Below are 16,163 nucleotides of genomic sequence, written 5' to 3' on the forward strand. Positions count from 1 at the left end.
CCAATGCCGAGTACAATCCAAATATCAGATCAAACATGGACATGAAGCCATTTTTTTTTCCTCAGACAGACGCTGTCCAAGGAAAAAAATTGACGTGTGAGCGGACCCCTGGACTAACATTGGTTCAACTGTGATCCGATGTTTTATTGGATTGCACTCGGACTGAAAATACGTCAGTCTGCACCTGCCCTAAGCTTGGGTTATTGGTTTTATGGAGTGTTTTGTGCTTATTTTCATTCAGTATCAGAACAGGACCAGAGCTTTGAGGTGACCATGACTGCTACTACAGAGGTAACAGAAGATGACATTACGGAAGACTCCATAACGCAAATTCAGGTAAAAGAAACTCAGGTCTGGAATTCTATTTTCATTGCAGAATCTTTTATTATCAGTACCTTCTTCTGTTCTCCTTCTGTTATTACTTAAAGGGAACCTTTCGCCAGATTTGTTCCTTATAAGCTTCGGCCACCACCAGTGAGTCCTTATATACAGTATTCTAGAATGCTGTATATAAGAGCCCAGGCCGCTGTGTAGAACGTAAAGAAGACCTTTATTTTACTCACCAAGGGCACAGTCCGGTCTGGTCCGGTGGGTGTCACTGGTCTTGAGTCAGGCGCCTCCTATCTTCTTGCGATCGCGATTCTCCTTCTAGCTTTGTGTGGATGGCACGTCGTACGTCATCCACACAGTCTGCTATTGTGCTCCAAAAACTCTGATGTTACCCCCAGTGCGAGCTGTTAAAACACTGCCAAGTGGCTCACACTGGGCTGAGCACCGATCGTACACAATTTGGGTACAGTGATGCTCTTGCAAGTGGTCAGCATACGTAAAGCCCCCAAACTCTGTTTTTTTTTTGTAAAGTCTCTGTTCGATCTGAACACTGGACCTTGGGTTTTCTCATCTCTACTCCTAGGTGATTTGAATCCAATGTTCTACTATGAGGCTTCATAGGATGGCTAAGATGACAGCCAGTGGGGCTTTAGCAAGACCCTGGCTATCATAGCAACCCATCGGTACCCTGGACCCTGTACAGGGGTGGAGGGGACAAATAGCATACATATGTACTGGCAATTGCACTTTCTCTCTCGTTTTATTGAGGGACATAGGATCGTAGGAATTGTCTACCCATGGATGCCCAGCTCCCCCAGGGGTTCTCTGAACCACTGGGGGAGCTGGGCATCCATGGGTAGACGATTCCTACGGTCCTGTGTCCCCCCCAATGAAGACTCGGAGAAAGAGATTTTTCGGTGAGTACACAAAAATCCTTCTATTTAAGTGCTGTGGTGGTTGACTGTCTATGGCATTTAAATGGCTAAACATCAGTAATTGGCGTTCGCTCCATTCGTTGCTCTTACTGGTAGATGCAGGCTGTGCAATACAGGTAGTGTTTGCCCCGTATGGGCTGGGCTACGATTTTGAGCTCGCTACGTACATATGGACCTGACGTAGGATGAACTGTGATATCCTATGCCAGTAAGGGACAAATGTTGACATTGTCTTCTCCGTGTTACCTCTACCTGATTCTAATCTTGTAAAATACTAGTATTAATATTTATTACACTGGTCTACATTTGAAAAAGAAAATTCTGCTGACCTAAATGAAAGGTGCTGATTTCAGATCTGAAGTAAAAACAATTTCAATACGTCACATTTTTTTCACAAATGAGAAATGTTTTATTAAAGGTTTTAAAGTCAAATATCAAGGATGAGAACTTCTGAAGAAGCGATGGCACGTAATATATTTATTTCATTCAAAAAACAAGTCTTCTTACACAATTTTTGCTCTCTTCTAAGTTTTAATTGTTGGGGGGGATTTTTCTCTTGTTGGATGCTCTGTAATAGTTATAGTCAGGGTTGTCACGCTTTTAACGGCAGTAGTAGTCGGCCAACATGTTTGTGTTCCATCTCTCTTGATATCTATGTTCCATGATCCTGATGTCTTGGTGAAAGTGTTCTCCTTGTTCTTTACTCTTATTCTTTTGTTCTTTTTTTCTTTTTCTAGATTCTTCAGAACGAGCAGCTTGCTGACATCTCTCCTGCAGGCAATGATGAGGTGTCAGCCGTCAGTCGTGCCTGGTTCACCAGCAAAGAAGACAAAGATTCCCTCACCAACAGAGGTAAATCTTAGGTTTTGGTGTTAAATCACCATGGCATTATAAACCTGAAGAACGTGATCTGGATGTAAAATGCTTTATTGTTACCTGGCGTCGGTAATGCCAGTAATAAAAACCAAAGGAAGAAAATACTGATCATAACATCAATAATTCACTACGTAACAATTTTACATATATTTTTTTTGTTGCCAGGTGTTGCGTGTTTTCCTAATTCTTTGAGCCTAAAATTAATAGATAAAGGTTATTATTTCCCATAAACTTTACTTTTGTGGTCAGCCCAATGACATTTTGAAATGTATCAATTTTTAAGAATATTCCCAAAATATTCAGTGCTGAGTATAGACTTTGAGAACCTTCTGTAACTGTGAGCACTATCAAGAAGTTTCTAGAACTGCCCGGAACTGTACATGGCAGTAGGGCCAGTGCTATGGAGGAGGATGGAGGTGGGGAAGGTCAGGACCCAGAGGTAGGTAGCTGGGTAACCGTTAGAAGAAAAGTATCAGGGAGCCTAGCCCTGATCTGGTACAATCTAGTAAATATGCCTGTTTGGCTGATATTAGGAATGCAGGCCCAGGACCAGGATCACTACAGCAGGGCGTTGCTTCTAGCAACCAGGAAAACGACTGCTGTAGGAAGCAGGGAAATAGGAGTGCAGCAGAGGCAAGACAGATGTTGTGGTAGAGGACTCTATAATTAGGCGGACAGACAGGGTCATCTGTCGCCGAGACCGTGAATTCTGAATAGTGTGTTGTCTGCTGGCTGCTTCGGTTCGGCATATTGCAGATCGGATAGACAGATTGCTGGGTGGGGCTGGGGAAAACCCAGCGATCATGGTGCACATTGGTACTAATGACAAAGTTAGAGGGAGGTGGAAGGGCCTTAAAAATGATTACAGGGAACTAGGAGAGAAGCTGAAGGCCAGGACCTCCATGGTGGGGTTTTCAGAAATACTACCGGTGCAACGAGCGTCACTAGATAGACAGCGGGAGCTTAGGGAGATAAATACGTGGCTTCGAAATTGGTGCAAGAAGGAAGGGTTCGGGTTCATGGAGAACTGTGCCGACTTCTCAGTCGGCTACAGGCTCTATGATAGGGACGGGCTGCACTTTAATGGGGAGGGTGCAGCTGCACTGGTAGAGAAAATGGTCAGACCGATGGAGAAGCTTTTAAACTAAGATATGGGGGGAGGGAGGGTAGTGGAGAAAATAAGGAGATAAAGCAGATAGAGACAGTGAGATTGTAGGGGTCAATGAAGGATTAGGGGGGCTGGGACATGCAAGGAACGTAGGGAGGCTAGGAGTAAGTCCTTCTGCGCACTAGGCGTTTTTGCCGCGTTTTTAGCGGCGTTTTTTACCGCGTTTTTGTGCTGAAAACGCAGTGACATTGCTTCCCCAGCAATGTCTATGGGTTTTCAGAAGTGCTGTCCTCACACAGCGTTTTTTTGTAGCTGCGTTTTTGTGGTGACCACAAAAATGCAGCATGTCAATTATTTCTGCGTTTTTCACTGCGTTTTTCACCCATTGAGTTCAATGAGATGTTCAACAACGCAATGAAAAACGCATATAGCCGCGTTTCTATGACTAAAAACGCAGCTATAAACGCAATGGGTGGGCAGTATAGTGACGTGTACAGGAAGAGGATTCCTTCTGTTGGTAAACACAGAAGCATGAATCCTCCCGGTACCGTCACCGCTGCGTCCACCTCCCGTCCTGTGCATGTCAGCTCCGTGCGGCGCCATGTCTGGGCGGGAGGTGGGGGCAGCGGCGAAAACAAAAGTGAACAGTAGAAAAAAAAAAAATGTCATATATACTCACCTGTCTGCAGGGTCCCGGTGCCATGCCCGCTCCCAGCTCCTGTCTCGGTACCGCCGCTCTGGCTGTGTGCAGTCTCCCCGGGGCAGGACCTTGCTTGCAGGACCTGGCGGTGGATCACCTGATGCAGTCACCTGACGCATCAGCTGATCGTAGTCTCGCCGGCTTTTTCGCCCCCGGCCGGCTATCAGCTGATCCTGCCGTCAGGGGACTTCATCAGCTGATTACCGGCAGCTGCTGCAGCGATCGGACGGGATCAGACTCCTGTCCAATCGATCGCTGCAGGAGCTGCCGGTAATCAGCACAGCACATAAGTGAGTATTATTTTTTTTTTTTTTTTTTTTTTTTTGCACCGATGCATCAGCTGATTGTATAACCGGCTTTTATACAATCAGCTGATGTGTGATGGGATTCAGGCACTTGGTCCTGACACATCATCTGATCGCTTTGCCTTCCAGCAAACCGATCAGATGATATTGGATCCGGATTGGACGGCGCGGGACCTTGACCAAGGATTACTGCGGAGGGGGGTTCTTTATTTCAATAAAGATGGAGTCACTAATTGTGTTGTGTTTTTATTTCTAATAAAAATATTTTTCTGTGTGTTGTGTTTTTTTTTTTTTTTATCATTACTAGAAATTCATGGTGGCCATGTCTAATATTGGTGTGACACCATGAATTTCGGGCTTAGGGCCAGCTGATAATATACAGCTAGCCCTAACTCCATTATTACCTAGCTAGCCACCCGTCACCAGGGCAGCTAGAAGAGTTGGATACAGCGCCAGAAGATGGCGCTTCTATGAAAGCGCCATTTTCTGGGGTAGCTGCGGACTGCAATTCGCAGTGGGGGTGCCCAGAAAGCTTGGGCACCCTGCACTGTGGATTCCAATCCCCAGCTGCCTAGTTGTACCCGGCTGGACTCAAAAATTAGGCGAAGCTCACGTCATTTTTTTTTTTTTTTAATTATTTCATGAAATTCATGAAATAATTAAAAAAAAAGGGCTTCTCTATATTTTTGGTTCCCAGCCGGGTACAAATAGGCAGCTGGGGGTTGGGGGCAGCCCGTACCTGCCTGCTGTACCCGGCTAGCATACAAAAATATGGCGAAGCCCATGTCATTTTTTTTTCTTTTTGGGCAAAAAACTGCATACAGTCCTGGATGGAGGATGCTGAGCCTTGTAGTTCTGCAGCTGCTGTCTGCTCTCCTGCATACACTAGTGAATGGAGGATGCTGAGCCTTGTAGTTCTCCAGCTGCTGTCTGCTCTCCTGCATACACTAGTTAATGGAGGATGCTGAGCCTTGTAGTTCTCCAGCTGCTGTCTGCTCTCCTGCATACACTAGTTCTGCAGCTGTCTGCTCTCCTGCATACAATGAACATTTTGAAGAAGGAAATGACATCAGACTTTTTTTTTTTTTTTTTTTTTCATCAACAATCTTTAATGGCATTGTGCACTGATTAAAAACGCAGTGAGCAAAAACGCAGCAAAAAACGCACCAAATCGCGGCAAAAACGCATGCGTTTTTGTCGCGTTTTTTTAGCCGCGAGTGCGTTTTTTGAGACAAAAACGCACATAAAAACGCAGCGTGAAAAAAACGCCTAGTGCGCACATACCCTAAGGAATGCGTTAATAGTGTTAAGTGTCCACTAGCAAATGCAAGAAGTCTTGCAAGCAAAATGAATGAATTGGAGACTCTTATGTCAACCATGGATTATGATGTGGTGGGCATTACGGAAGCCTGGCTGGATGAAAGCCATGACTGGGTGACAAACGTAAAGGGTTATACTACATTCAGGAAAGACAAGGTGATGGGATGTGTATATTTATCAAATCTAACTTAAAACCTGTGTTGAATGATGACATTGGGGGGAACTGCAACAATGTAGAGTCAGTATGGGTAAATGTACATGGGGAGGGGAATAATGGAAAAATGCTAATTGGAGTTTGCTATAAGCCTCATACCATACCTGAACAAGTAGAGGGTAAAATGCGGCAACAAATTGAAAAGGCAGCTAATAATAATAATAATCGGGTTCCTATTATGGGGGATTTCAACAATCCAGACATTCAGTGGGACATAGTCTTCTGGTTGTGCTAAAAGCTGTAAGATCTTATCTTATCTACTATTCAAGACAATTACAGTGCCTTGCGAAAGTATTTGTCCCCCTTGAATTTTTCAACCTTTTCCCACATTTCAGGCTTTAAACATAAAGATAAAAATTTTAAAGTAAAGGTACCGTCACACTAAGCAACTTACCAGCGATCCCAACAACGATAGGGATCGCTGGTAAGTTGCTAGGAGGTTGCTGGTGAGCTGTCACACTGCGACGCTCCAGCGATCCCACCAGCAACCTGACCTGGCAGGGATCGCTGGAGCGTGGCTACACGAGTTGCTGGTGAGCTCACCAGCAACCAGTGACCAGCTACACGTGCAGAGAGCAGGGAGCAGCGCACACTGAGCGCTGGCTCCTTGCTCTCCTAGCTACAGCACACATGGGGTTAATTACCTGATGTGTGCTGCAGCTAAATGTGCACAGAGCAGGGAGCAGCGCACAATGCTTAGCGCTGGCTCCCTGCTCTTCTAGCTACAGCACACATGGGGTTAATTACCCGATGTGTGCTGCAGCTAAATGTGCACAGAGCAGGGAGCCAGCGCACACTGCTTAGCGCTGGCTCCCTGCTCTCCTACTTACAGCACACATCAGGTTAATTAACCCGATGTGTCCTGCAGCTAGCTACATGTGCACAGAGCAGGAGCCGGCAGCACAGGCAGTGAGAGCGGGGAAGGCTGGTATCAAAGGTAAATATCGGGTAACCAAGGACAGGGCTTCTTGGTTACCCGATGTTTACATTGGTTACCAGCCTCTGCAGAAGCCGGCTCCTGCTGCCTGCACATTTAGTTGTTGCTGTCTCGCTGTCACACACAGCGATCTGTGCTTCACAGCAGGACAGCAACAACTAAAAAATGGCCCAGGACATTCAGCAACAACCAACGACCTCACAGCAGGGGCCAGGTTGTTGCTGGATGTCACACACAGCAACATCGCTAGCAACGTCACAAAAGTTGTTCGTTAGCAGCGATGTTGCTAGCGATGTTGCTTAGTGTGACGGGGCCTTAATAGTGAAGAATCAACAACAAGTGGGACACAATTGTGAAGTTGAATGAAATGTGTTGCTTATTTTAAACTTTTGTAAAAAAAAAAAAATAAACTGAAAAGTGGGGCGTGTAATATTATTTGGCCCTTTTAAGTTAATACTTTGTAGCGCCACCTTTTGCTGCAATTACACCTGCAAGTCACTGCATTTCAGAAGTATAAAGATATCATATAGGAAATGCAAAAAAGAAATCAAGCAAGCAAAATTAGCTATTGAAATAAACATCGCCGAGGACATTAAAATAAATCCCAAAATCTTTTATAAATACATTAATGCCGAAAGGAAAACAAAGGATAGTATCGGCCCTTTAAAATATAATAAGTTAGTTATAGAAGGACAAACAAAAGACTGAGATATTAAACAGGCACTTCTCATCAGTGTTTACCAAGGAACTGACTGTTCCAGGGATCATTCATCAAGTGAAAAATCAAAGTTCACCACCCGATATAATTAATTTACACAAGAAGACGTACGCCTGTGTCTGAGTAAATTAAACATTGACAAATCCCCAGGGCCAGATGGCATTCATCCACGAATATTGAGGAAATTGAGCTCCGTAATCGACAGACCGCTGTATCTCATCTTTTTAGACTCGCTTGTAACAGGGTTGGTGCTTCGGGATTGGAGGATTGCTGATGTGGTTCCGATATTTAGGAAAGGTAAGCGGATGGATCCAGGGAACTACTGTCCAGTAAGCCTGACATCAGTAGTATGCAAAGTTTTTGAGGGCATTTTAAGGGATCACATGCAAAAATATATTGCAGAAAATAATATAATAACTGACAGCATGGATTCATGAAAGATAAGTCGTGTCTAACCAACCTCTTGGGGTTCTATGAGGAGGTAAGTGCAAATCTGGATATTGGTAATGCAGCTGATGTGATTTATTTGGACTTTGCAAAGGCATTTGATACTGTACCACATAATAGCCTTATACTAAAGCTCCAGAAGCAAGGACTGGGGAAATTATATGCAACTGGCTAAGGAATTGGCTAAAAGATAGGAAACAAAGAGTAGTCATAAATGGTACATTCTCTAAATGGGCAATAGTCAGCAGTGGGGTGCCGCAGGGATCTGTGCTAGGACCTGTTCTTTTTAATCTCTTTATTAATGACCTTGTGGATGGGATTGATAGTAAAGTGTCACTCTTTCCTGATGACACCAAACTATGTAGGATATTAAAAACTGACCTTGATAGTACAATATTACAAAAAGATCTGGATAAGATGTCAGAATGGGCAGATACTTGGCAAGTGAGATTTAATGTTGATAAATGTAAAGTAATGCACCTAGGACGGAGTAATCCTATAACTGCGTATACATTAAATGGAAGTAAACTCGGGACTACAGAACAGGAGAAGGACTTGGGTATTCTCATTACAAATAAGCTGAGCAGCAGCACTAAATGTCAAGCAGCAGCTGCTAAAGCAAATAAGATTTTAGGGTTTATAAAAAGAGAGATCAGATCCCGTGATCCCAACGTATTGTTACCCCTCTATAAATCACTTGTAAGGCCACATCTGGAATACGGGATCCAGTTTTGGGCTCCACATTTTAAAAAGGACATTCAGAAGTTAGTCAGTTCAAAGGCAGGAAACTAGACTACTACAAGGAGTGGAAGGCCTCCCATATGATGACAGGCTGGAAAAGTTAGATATGTTTAGCTTAGAAAAAAGACGTCTCAGAGGAGATCTCATTTATTTGTATAAATATGTGTGTGGTCAATATAAAGGACTGGCACATGACTTATTTCTTCCAAAGACAGTACTAAGGACCAGGGGGCACTCACTGCGAGTGGAAGAAAAGCGATTCCGACAGCTAAATGGGAAAGCGTTCTTTAGGCCTCTTTCACACGTCCGTGAAAATCATGCACGTTTTTCACGGATGTGTCAAAGGTGCGTTTTGCCCTCCGTGAGCCGTGTTTATGGCACACGTGTGTTCTTCGTGTGTTATCTGTGATAACACACTGAGAACGGGAACTTTCTCCTCACCTGTCCCTGGCGTCGCTGTCCGTGGTGCTGATCTACGGTCTCCGGTCCTGCCGGCTCCCCGCTGCTGCTGCTTCCAGCCGCAGTGAAGTGAATATGCAATGAGCATAATGAGCGGGGGTTGGAAGCAAGTGACAGCAGCGGCAGAGACAGCAGGGCTGGAGAAGGTGAGTAAAGATTTATTTATTTCTAACCTAGTCAATATCTGAACTATATTTTCTATTCATTATGCAACTCATTTGATAAATAAAAGTATGATTTTTCATAGAAAAGACAATATTGTCTGGGTGACCCCAAACTTTTGAACTGTAGTGTACTTTCAACAGTTTTCTTGCAGTGATCATACTTGAAATGAGATGTCTACCATTTGTCTTGATCGCCAAGAGACACGCCAAAGTATGCTTTGTAGGCCTCATACATCTTAGCACATGCCTTCACAGAGTTTCACTCTTGTCTTTATAAATTTGTCAAAGACATAGCAACATGTGTCTGCCGATTGTATGCAACCTCTTGATGCCATCTAAATTAACTGTTTCTGTGTACACAAGTTCACTTATTCAGCAGAACAGCACATGAAATGTTTAGTTTAGGATAATTGTATTTACATAGTTACATAGGTTGAAAAAAGACCTAGGTCCATCTAGTGCAACCGTCCTCCACCAATTCTACATTTTGTCACTAAATCACTTATAACCAACAATGTTGTGTGTACTGAGGAAATCATCCAGCACTTTCTTAACCCCTTCAGCCCCCGGGCACTTTCCGTATTTGTTTTTTGCTCCCCTTCTTCCAAGAGCCATAACTTTTTTATTTTTCCATCAATCTTGCCATATGAGAGCTTGTTTTTTGGGATGAGTTGTACTTTTAAATGAAACCATACGTTTTTACCATATAGTGTACTGGAAAACAGCAAAAAAATTCCAAGTGCGTAAAAATTGCAAAAAAAGTGTGATCGTACAATAGTTTTTGGGATATTTTATTCACCATGTTCACTATATGGTAAAACTGATGTCTCATTGTGATGCCTGAGGTCGTTGCGAGTTTGTAGACACTAAACATGTATAGGTTTACTTGTATTTAAGGGGTTAAAAAAAAATCACAAGCTTGTCCAAAAAAAGTGGCGCACGTTTTGCGCCATTTTCCAAAACCCGTAGCGTTCTCATTTTTCGGGATCTATGGCTTAGTGACGGCCTATATTTTGCGTCTTAAGCTGACGTTTTTAACGGTAGCATTTTTGTGCAGAAACTACGTTTTGATCGCCTGTTATTGCATTTTGCGCAAAATTTGCGGCGACAAAAAAACTTAATTTTGGCATTTGGAATTTTTTTGGAATCTTACTGATCAGATTAATTGATTTTATATTTTGATAGATCGGGCATTTCTGAGCGCGGCGATACCAAATATGTGTATATTTTTAATTTTTTTTCAACCCCTATTAATTTTCAATGGGGTGAATGGGGGGGGGGATTTGAACTTTTAGGGTTTTTTTATTTTTTTTTTTTAATTTCTTAAAACTTTTTTTTTAACTTTTATTTTATTTTACTAGTTCCCCTAGGGGGCTATAGCGATCAGCAATCCGATCGCTCTGCCCTATCTGCAGATCACAGCTACAGAGCTGAGAACTGCAGATTTGGTGCTTTACTTTCAATGCCGGCTATATTCCGGCATTGAGAGGAAGTGACTCATGTTAGCTACAGGCGTCATCATATGACCCTGTGCTACCATGGCAACCACCGAAAGTCACGTGATCAAGTCACATGACTTCCGATGGGGGCGGGGTAAGGGACTGTCATGGCAGCGCGCATATACAGTATATCTCGCTGCCAGATTTTGGCAGCGAGATGTAAGGGGTTAATGGCCGCGGGTGGAAGCGATTCCACCTGCGACTAGCAGGCACACATGTCAGCTGTTAAAAACAGCTGATATGTGCGCGGATCGCCGCCGCCTGCCCACGGCAGGGGGCGGGGATTAACTGCACACGAACCATGACGTATCAAGTACGTCATGGGTCGTTAAGGGGTTAAAAGCTGTTACAGTCTCTGCCATTACAACCTCTTGTGGTAGGGTATTCTAGTCTGACTGCTCTACCTGTAAGGCCTCTTTCACACGTCTGTGTCTCCGGTACTTCTTTGGTCCGTTTCCTCACATACCGGAGAAACGGGCACATGTAGACCCATTAAAATCAATGGGTCTGCGCTCACGTGCGTGTTCTGCCATGGACCGTGTGTACATGTGGTGCATACATGTGCCCGTGTGCTCCACACATAGACATGTCAGTTTTTCTCCGGCATCACGGGTGTCACACGGCCCGCATACAGACCACACGGAGGTGTTCAGTGTGACACGCATCGGAGAAAATACACGTGTCTGAGAAAAAAATGATTTTTACTTGAAATAATAATTTTCTTCAAACTTTGCTTTCGTCACAGAATGCTCCCTTTGCAGCAATTACAGCTTTGCAGACCTTTGGCATTCTAGCTGTTAATTTGCTGAGGTAATCTGGAGATATTTCACCCCATGCTTCCAGAAGCCCCTCCCACAAGTTGGATTGGCTTGATAAGTACTTTTTGCGTACCATACGGTCTAGCTGCTCCCACAACAGCTCAGTAGGGTTGAGATCTGGTGACTGAGCTGGCCACTCTATTACAGATAGAAAACCAGCTGCCTGCTTCTTCCCTAAATAGTTCATGCATAATTTGGAAATGTGCTTTGGGTCATTGTGTTGTAGGATGAAATTAGCTCCAATCAAGCCCTGTCCACAGGGTATGGCATGGCGTTGCAAAATGGAGTGATATAATTTCCTTATTCAAAATCCCTTTTACATTGTACAAATCTCCGACTTTACCAGCACCAAAGCAACCCCAACCATCACATTACCTCCACCATGCTTGATAGATGGCGTCAGGCACTCTTCCAGCATCTTTTCAGTAGTTCTGCGTCTCACAAATGTTCTTCTGTGTGATCCAAACACCTCAAACTTCGATCCGCCTGTCTATTATTATTATTATTATTTATTATTATTTATTATTATAGCGCCATTTATTCCATGGCGCCTTTACAAGTGAAAGGGTATACGTACAACAGTCATTAACAGTACATAACAGACTGGTACAGGAGGAGAGAGGACCCTGCCCGCGAGGGCTTACAGTCTACAGGGAATGGGTGATGGTACAATAGGTGAGGACAGAGCTGGTTGCGCAGTGGTCTACTGGAATGAGGGCTATTGTAGGTTGTAGACTTGTTGGAAGAGGTGGGTCTTGAGGTTCCTCTTGAAGCTTTCCACGGTAGGGGAGAATCTGATGTGCTGAGGTAGAGCGTTCCAGAGTATGGGGGATGCACGGGAGAAATTTTGTACGCGATTGTGGGAAGAGGAGATGAGGGAGGAGCAGAGTCTATAACATGTTTTTCCAATCTTCCTCTGTCTAATGTCTGTGTTCTTTATCCCATATTAATCTTTTCTTTTTGAAGAGTCACCTCTTCACTGTAGACATTGACACTGGCATTTTGCGGGTACTATTTAAAGAAGCTGCCAGTTGAGGACCTGTGAGGCATCGATTTCTCAAACTAGAGACTCTAATGTACTTGTCCTGTTGTGCAGCGGGGCCTCCCACTTCTCTTTCCACTCTGGTTAGAGCCTATTCGTGCTCTCGTCTGAAGGGAGTAGTACACACCATTGTAGGAAATCTTCAGTTTCTTGGCTTCTCGCATGGAAAATCCTTCAGTTCTAAGAACAAGAATAGACTGTCGAATTTCACACGAAAGTTCTCTTTTTCTGGCCATTTTGAGAGTTTAATGGAACCAACAAATGTAATGCTCCAGATTCTCAACTAGCTCAAAGGAAGGTCAGTTTTATAGCTTCTTTAATCAGCAAAAGTGTTTTCAGCTGTGTGCTAACATACTTGCACAAGGGTTTTCAAGGGATTTCTAAACATCCATTAGCCTTCTAACACAGTTAGCAAACACAATGTACCATTAGAACATTGGAGTGGTGGTTGTTGGAAATAGGCCTCTATACACCTATGTAGATATTGCATTCAAAACTAAACGTTTTCAGCTAGAATAGTCTTTTACCATATTAATAATGTATAGAGTATATTTCTGTTTAATTTATTGTTAGCTTAATTGAAAAAATGTGCTTTTCTTTAAAAAAATAAGGAAATATCATAATTATCATTATTATTATTTATTTCTAGAGCACCGTTAATTCCATGGTGCTGTACATGAGAAGGGGTTACATACAGAATACATATACAAGTTACAATAGACAGACTAGTACAGAGGGAAGAGGGCCCTGCCCTTGCAGGCTTACATTTTATAGGAAATATCTAAGTGATCCTAAACTTTTGAACTGTAGTGTAGGTGCTGCTCTCTTAGAGGGCAGATTTTTATTTAGCTACATTTTGAGATCTGATACTGGGACCCCCTCCGAGGATCACACTTTCAATTGTATCGGCATTGCAGATGCCAATACAATTGAAAGAAATGATGATAGAGGGAGTGGAGTGCTGCCTCTCTCATCATTCTTCTGCTGTCTCTGCGGCGCTTAGACTTGTCTGCACAGCAGAAGAGTGGACACACGCTGAGGAAACGAGAGCAGTGGGGGAACGAGGAGAAGTGAGTATGTATTCTATCACGAAGGCTAGAAGACTAAGGGAGTGCATTTAATGTTATGGAGGCTATATGCTACTTCATGGAGGTGCATAATACTTCATGGAGGTGCATCATACTATATGGGGGCTGCATCATATTATATGGGGGCTGCATAATACTATATAGTAGAATATGGGGCTGCATAATATATGGAGGAATATGGGGGCTGCATAATGCTATATGGTAGAATATGGGGCTGCATAATATATGGAGCAATATGGGGACTGCATAATGCTATATGGAGGCTGCATAATGCTATATTGGGGCTGCATAATGCTATACGAGGGCTGCATAATACAATAATGTGGAATATGGGGTTGCATAATGCTATATGGAGGAATATGGGGGCTGCATAATGCTATACGGGGGCTGCATAATTCTATATGGGGGCTCCATAATGCTATATGGGGGCTGCATAATGCTATATGGGGCTGCTCAATGCTATATGGGGGCTGCTCAATGCTATATGGGGGCTGCATACTGCTATATGGGGGCTGCATAATACTATATGGTGGAATATGGGGCTGCATAATATATGGAGAAATATGGGGGATGCATAATACTCTATGGGGCTGCATAATACAATATGGTAGAATATGTGGCTGCATAATAATACATGGGAGCTGCATAATAATATATGGGAGCTGCATAATGCTATTGTGGAATATGGGGTTGCATATTACTGTATGGAGGAAAATGAGAGCTGCATAATGTGATATGGTGGACTATGGGGCTTCATAATACTATATGGAAGGATATGGTGGCTGCATAATGCTATATGGGGGCTGCATAATGCTATATAGGGGGTCTGCATAATGCTATATGGGGGTCTGCATAATGCTATATGGGGGTCTGCATAATGATATATGGGGGTCTGCATAATGCTATATGGGGGTCTGCATAATGCTATATGGGGGGCTGCATAATGCTATATGGGGGGCTGCATAATGCTATATGGGGGGCTGCATAATACTATATGGGGGGCTGCATAATACTATATGGAGGACTATGTGGGCATCATAACACTATATAAAGTAATATGCAGCTGCATACTACTATATGGAGTAATATGAGGCTGCATTATATTATATGGAGGAATATGGAAGTGCATTATAATACCTGGAGGAGTGCTTTGTTATATGGAGGACTGTGGGGAGTGTATTATAATGGAGGACTAATGGGTGCATTATACGATATGAAGGACTATGGATGGTGCATTATAATATGTGGAGTACTATGGGGAATGCATTATAATCTATGGATAACTAAGGGGAGTGCATTATAATATATGAAGGACTATGGGATGCATTATACTATATGAAGGACTATGTGTGTTCCATTACTATGTAGAGGACTATATGTGAGCCATTTTACTATATGAAAGGCTTTTTGGGGCCATTATATTATTTGGAGAGCTATGAGGGAGCCTTTATATTTTATTTACAATTATTTGAGGGCCATTATACTGTATGCAAGCAATCACACAATGTGAAGGTTTGTGAGGGGTCATACTGTGTGGAGGGCTTTGTGGGGGCCATTATAGTATTTGGAGGGATAGTAGGTACCATTACACTATATGTAGACCCATTATACTGCAGGGAGGGCTGTGTGGGAATCACAGCTGGGGATCTTACTGTGTTGGCCGGGAGCATCATTCATTGCAGGGTAGTTGAGGGGTACAATAGGATCATCATACTGTGCATGTGGAGGGTACTGTAGAGGAAATTACTGTGGGGTATCATAGTGTTTGTGGGGCACTTTTATTTCCATCACACTTAGTCTACAATCAAAGTGGAATCTAGGGCCTTCAATAGCAGGAAAATTACTTTGTGAGGGCTGTAAATTTGTGAAGTATGCTCTCCTGTGACCCAAGTGGATATGATATATTTTTTTTATGGAGGGGGGTTGGAGGGGGCATTTAGAAATTCTGCTATGAGGCCCCATGATTTCTATGTACGCCTCTGATGGCGCCATTTATTTCACATTATTTTACATCATCAGCAACATCATAGAGTGCAGCAAATTTCCCAAGAAGATGAATAGGATGCAGAAAGCTGCTTGTAACAGGTTTGTCTCATTGGTTCACAGCTTCTTAGGCAATCACAAGGATAAAAACTACATATAGCCGGTCCAGACTCTGATAAGGAACTATGCTGGGCTGAGCTGCAGGATGTCACTCAAAGTCCATATCCTTGATGCCCATCTTGAGAAATTCAAAGAGAAAATGGAAGCTTATATAGAGGAGCAAGGCGAACGCTTTCACCATGATATAATGAACTTGGAACGCCGTTACCAAGAACAGTATGACGAAAAAATGATGGGAGACTATATTTGGGGACTGATTCTTGAAAGTGATATACAATACAGTCACAAATAAAGAAAACACACTCATTCTTGGGCCTCGCTCACACAAGTGTATGAATCGGATGAGTGCAATGTCAGAA

At 43.2% G+C, this 16,163-nt stretch overlaps 1 protein-coding gene across 2 annotated transcripts in view; it reads left to right on the forward strand.

Annotated features, from left to right (window-relative positions):
• Positions 1 to 16,163, forward strand: part of DMTF1 (cyclin D binding myb like transcription factor 1) — a 95,863-nt gene that overhangs the window by 8,628 nt on the left and 71,072 nt on the right. For both annotated transcript variants that reach the window (XM_075345234.1, XM_075345233.1), the window contains exons 3-4: positions 242 to 336; positions 2,003 to 2,117. In XM_075345234.1, the coding sequence (XP_075201349.1) occupies positions 242 to 336; positions 2,003 to 2,117 (210 nt within the window). The remainder of the gene's footprint in view (positions 1 to 241; positions 337 to 2,002; positions 2,118 to 16,163) is intronic.

Source organism: Anomaloglossus baeobatrachus, chromosome 4 (assembly GCF_048569485.1).
Source record: "Anomaloglossus baeobatrachus isolate aAnoBae1 chromosome 4, aAnoBae1.hap1, whole genome shotgun sequence".
Lineage (NCBI taxonomy): Eukaryota > Metazoa > Chordata > Amphibia > Anura > Aromobatidae > Anomaloglossus > Anomaloglossus baeobatrachus.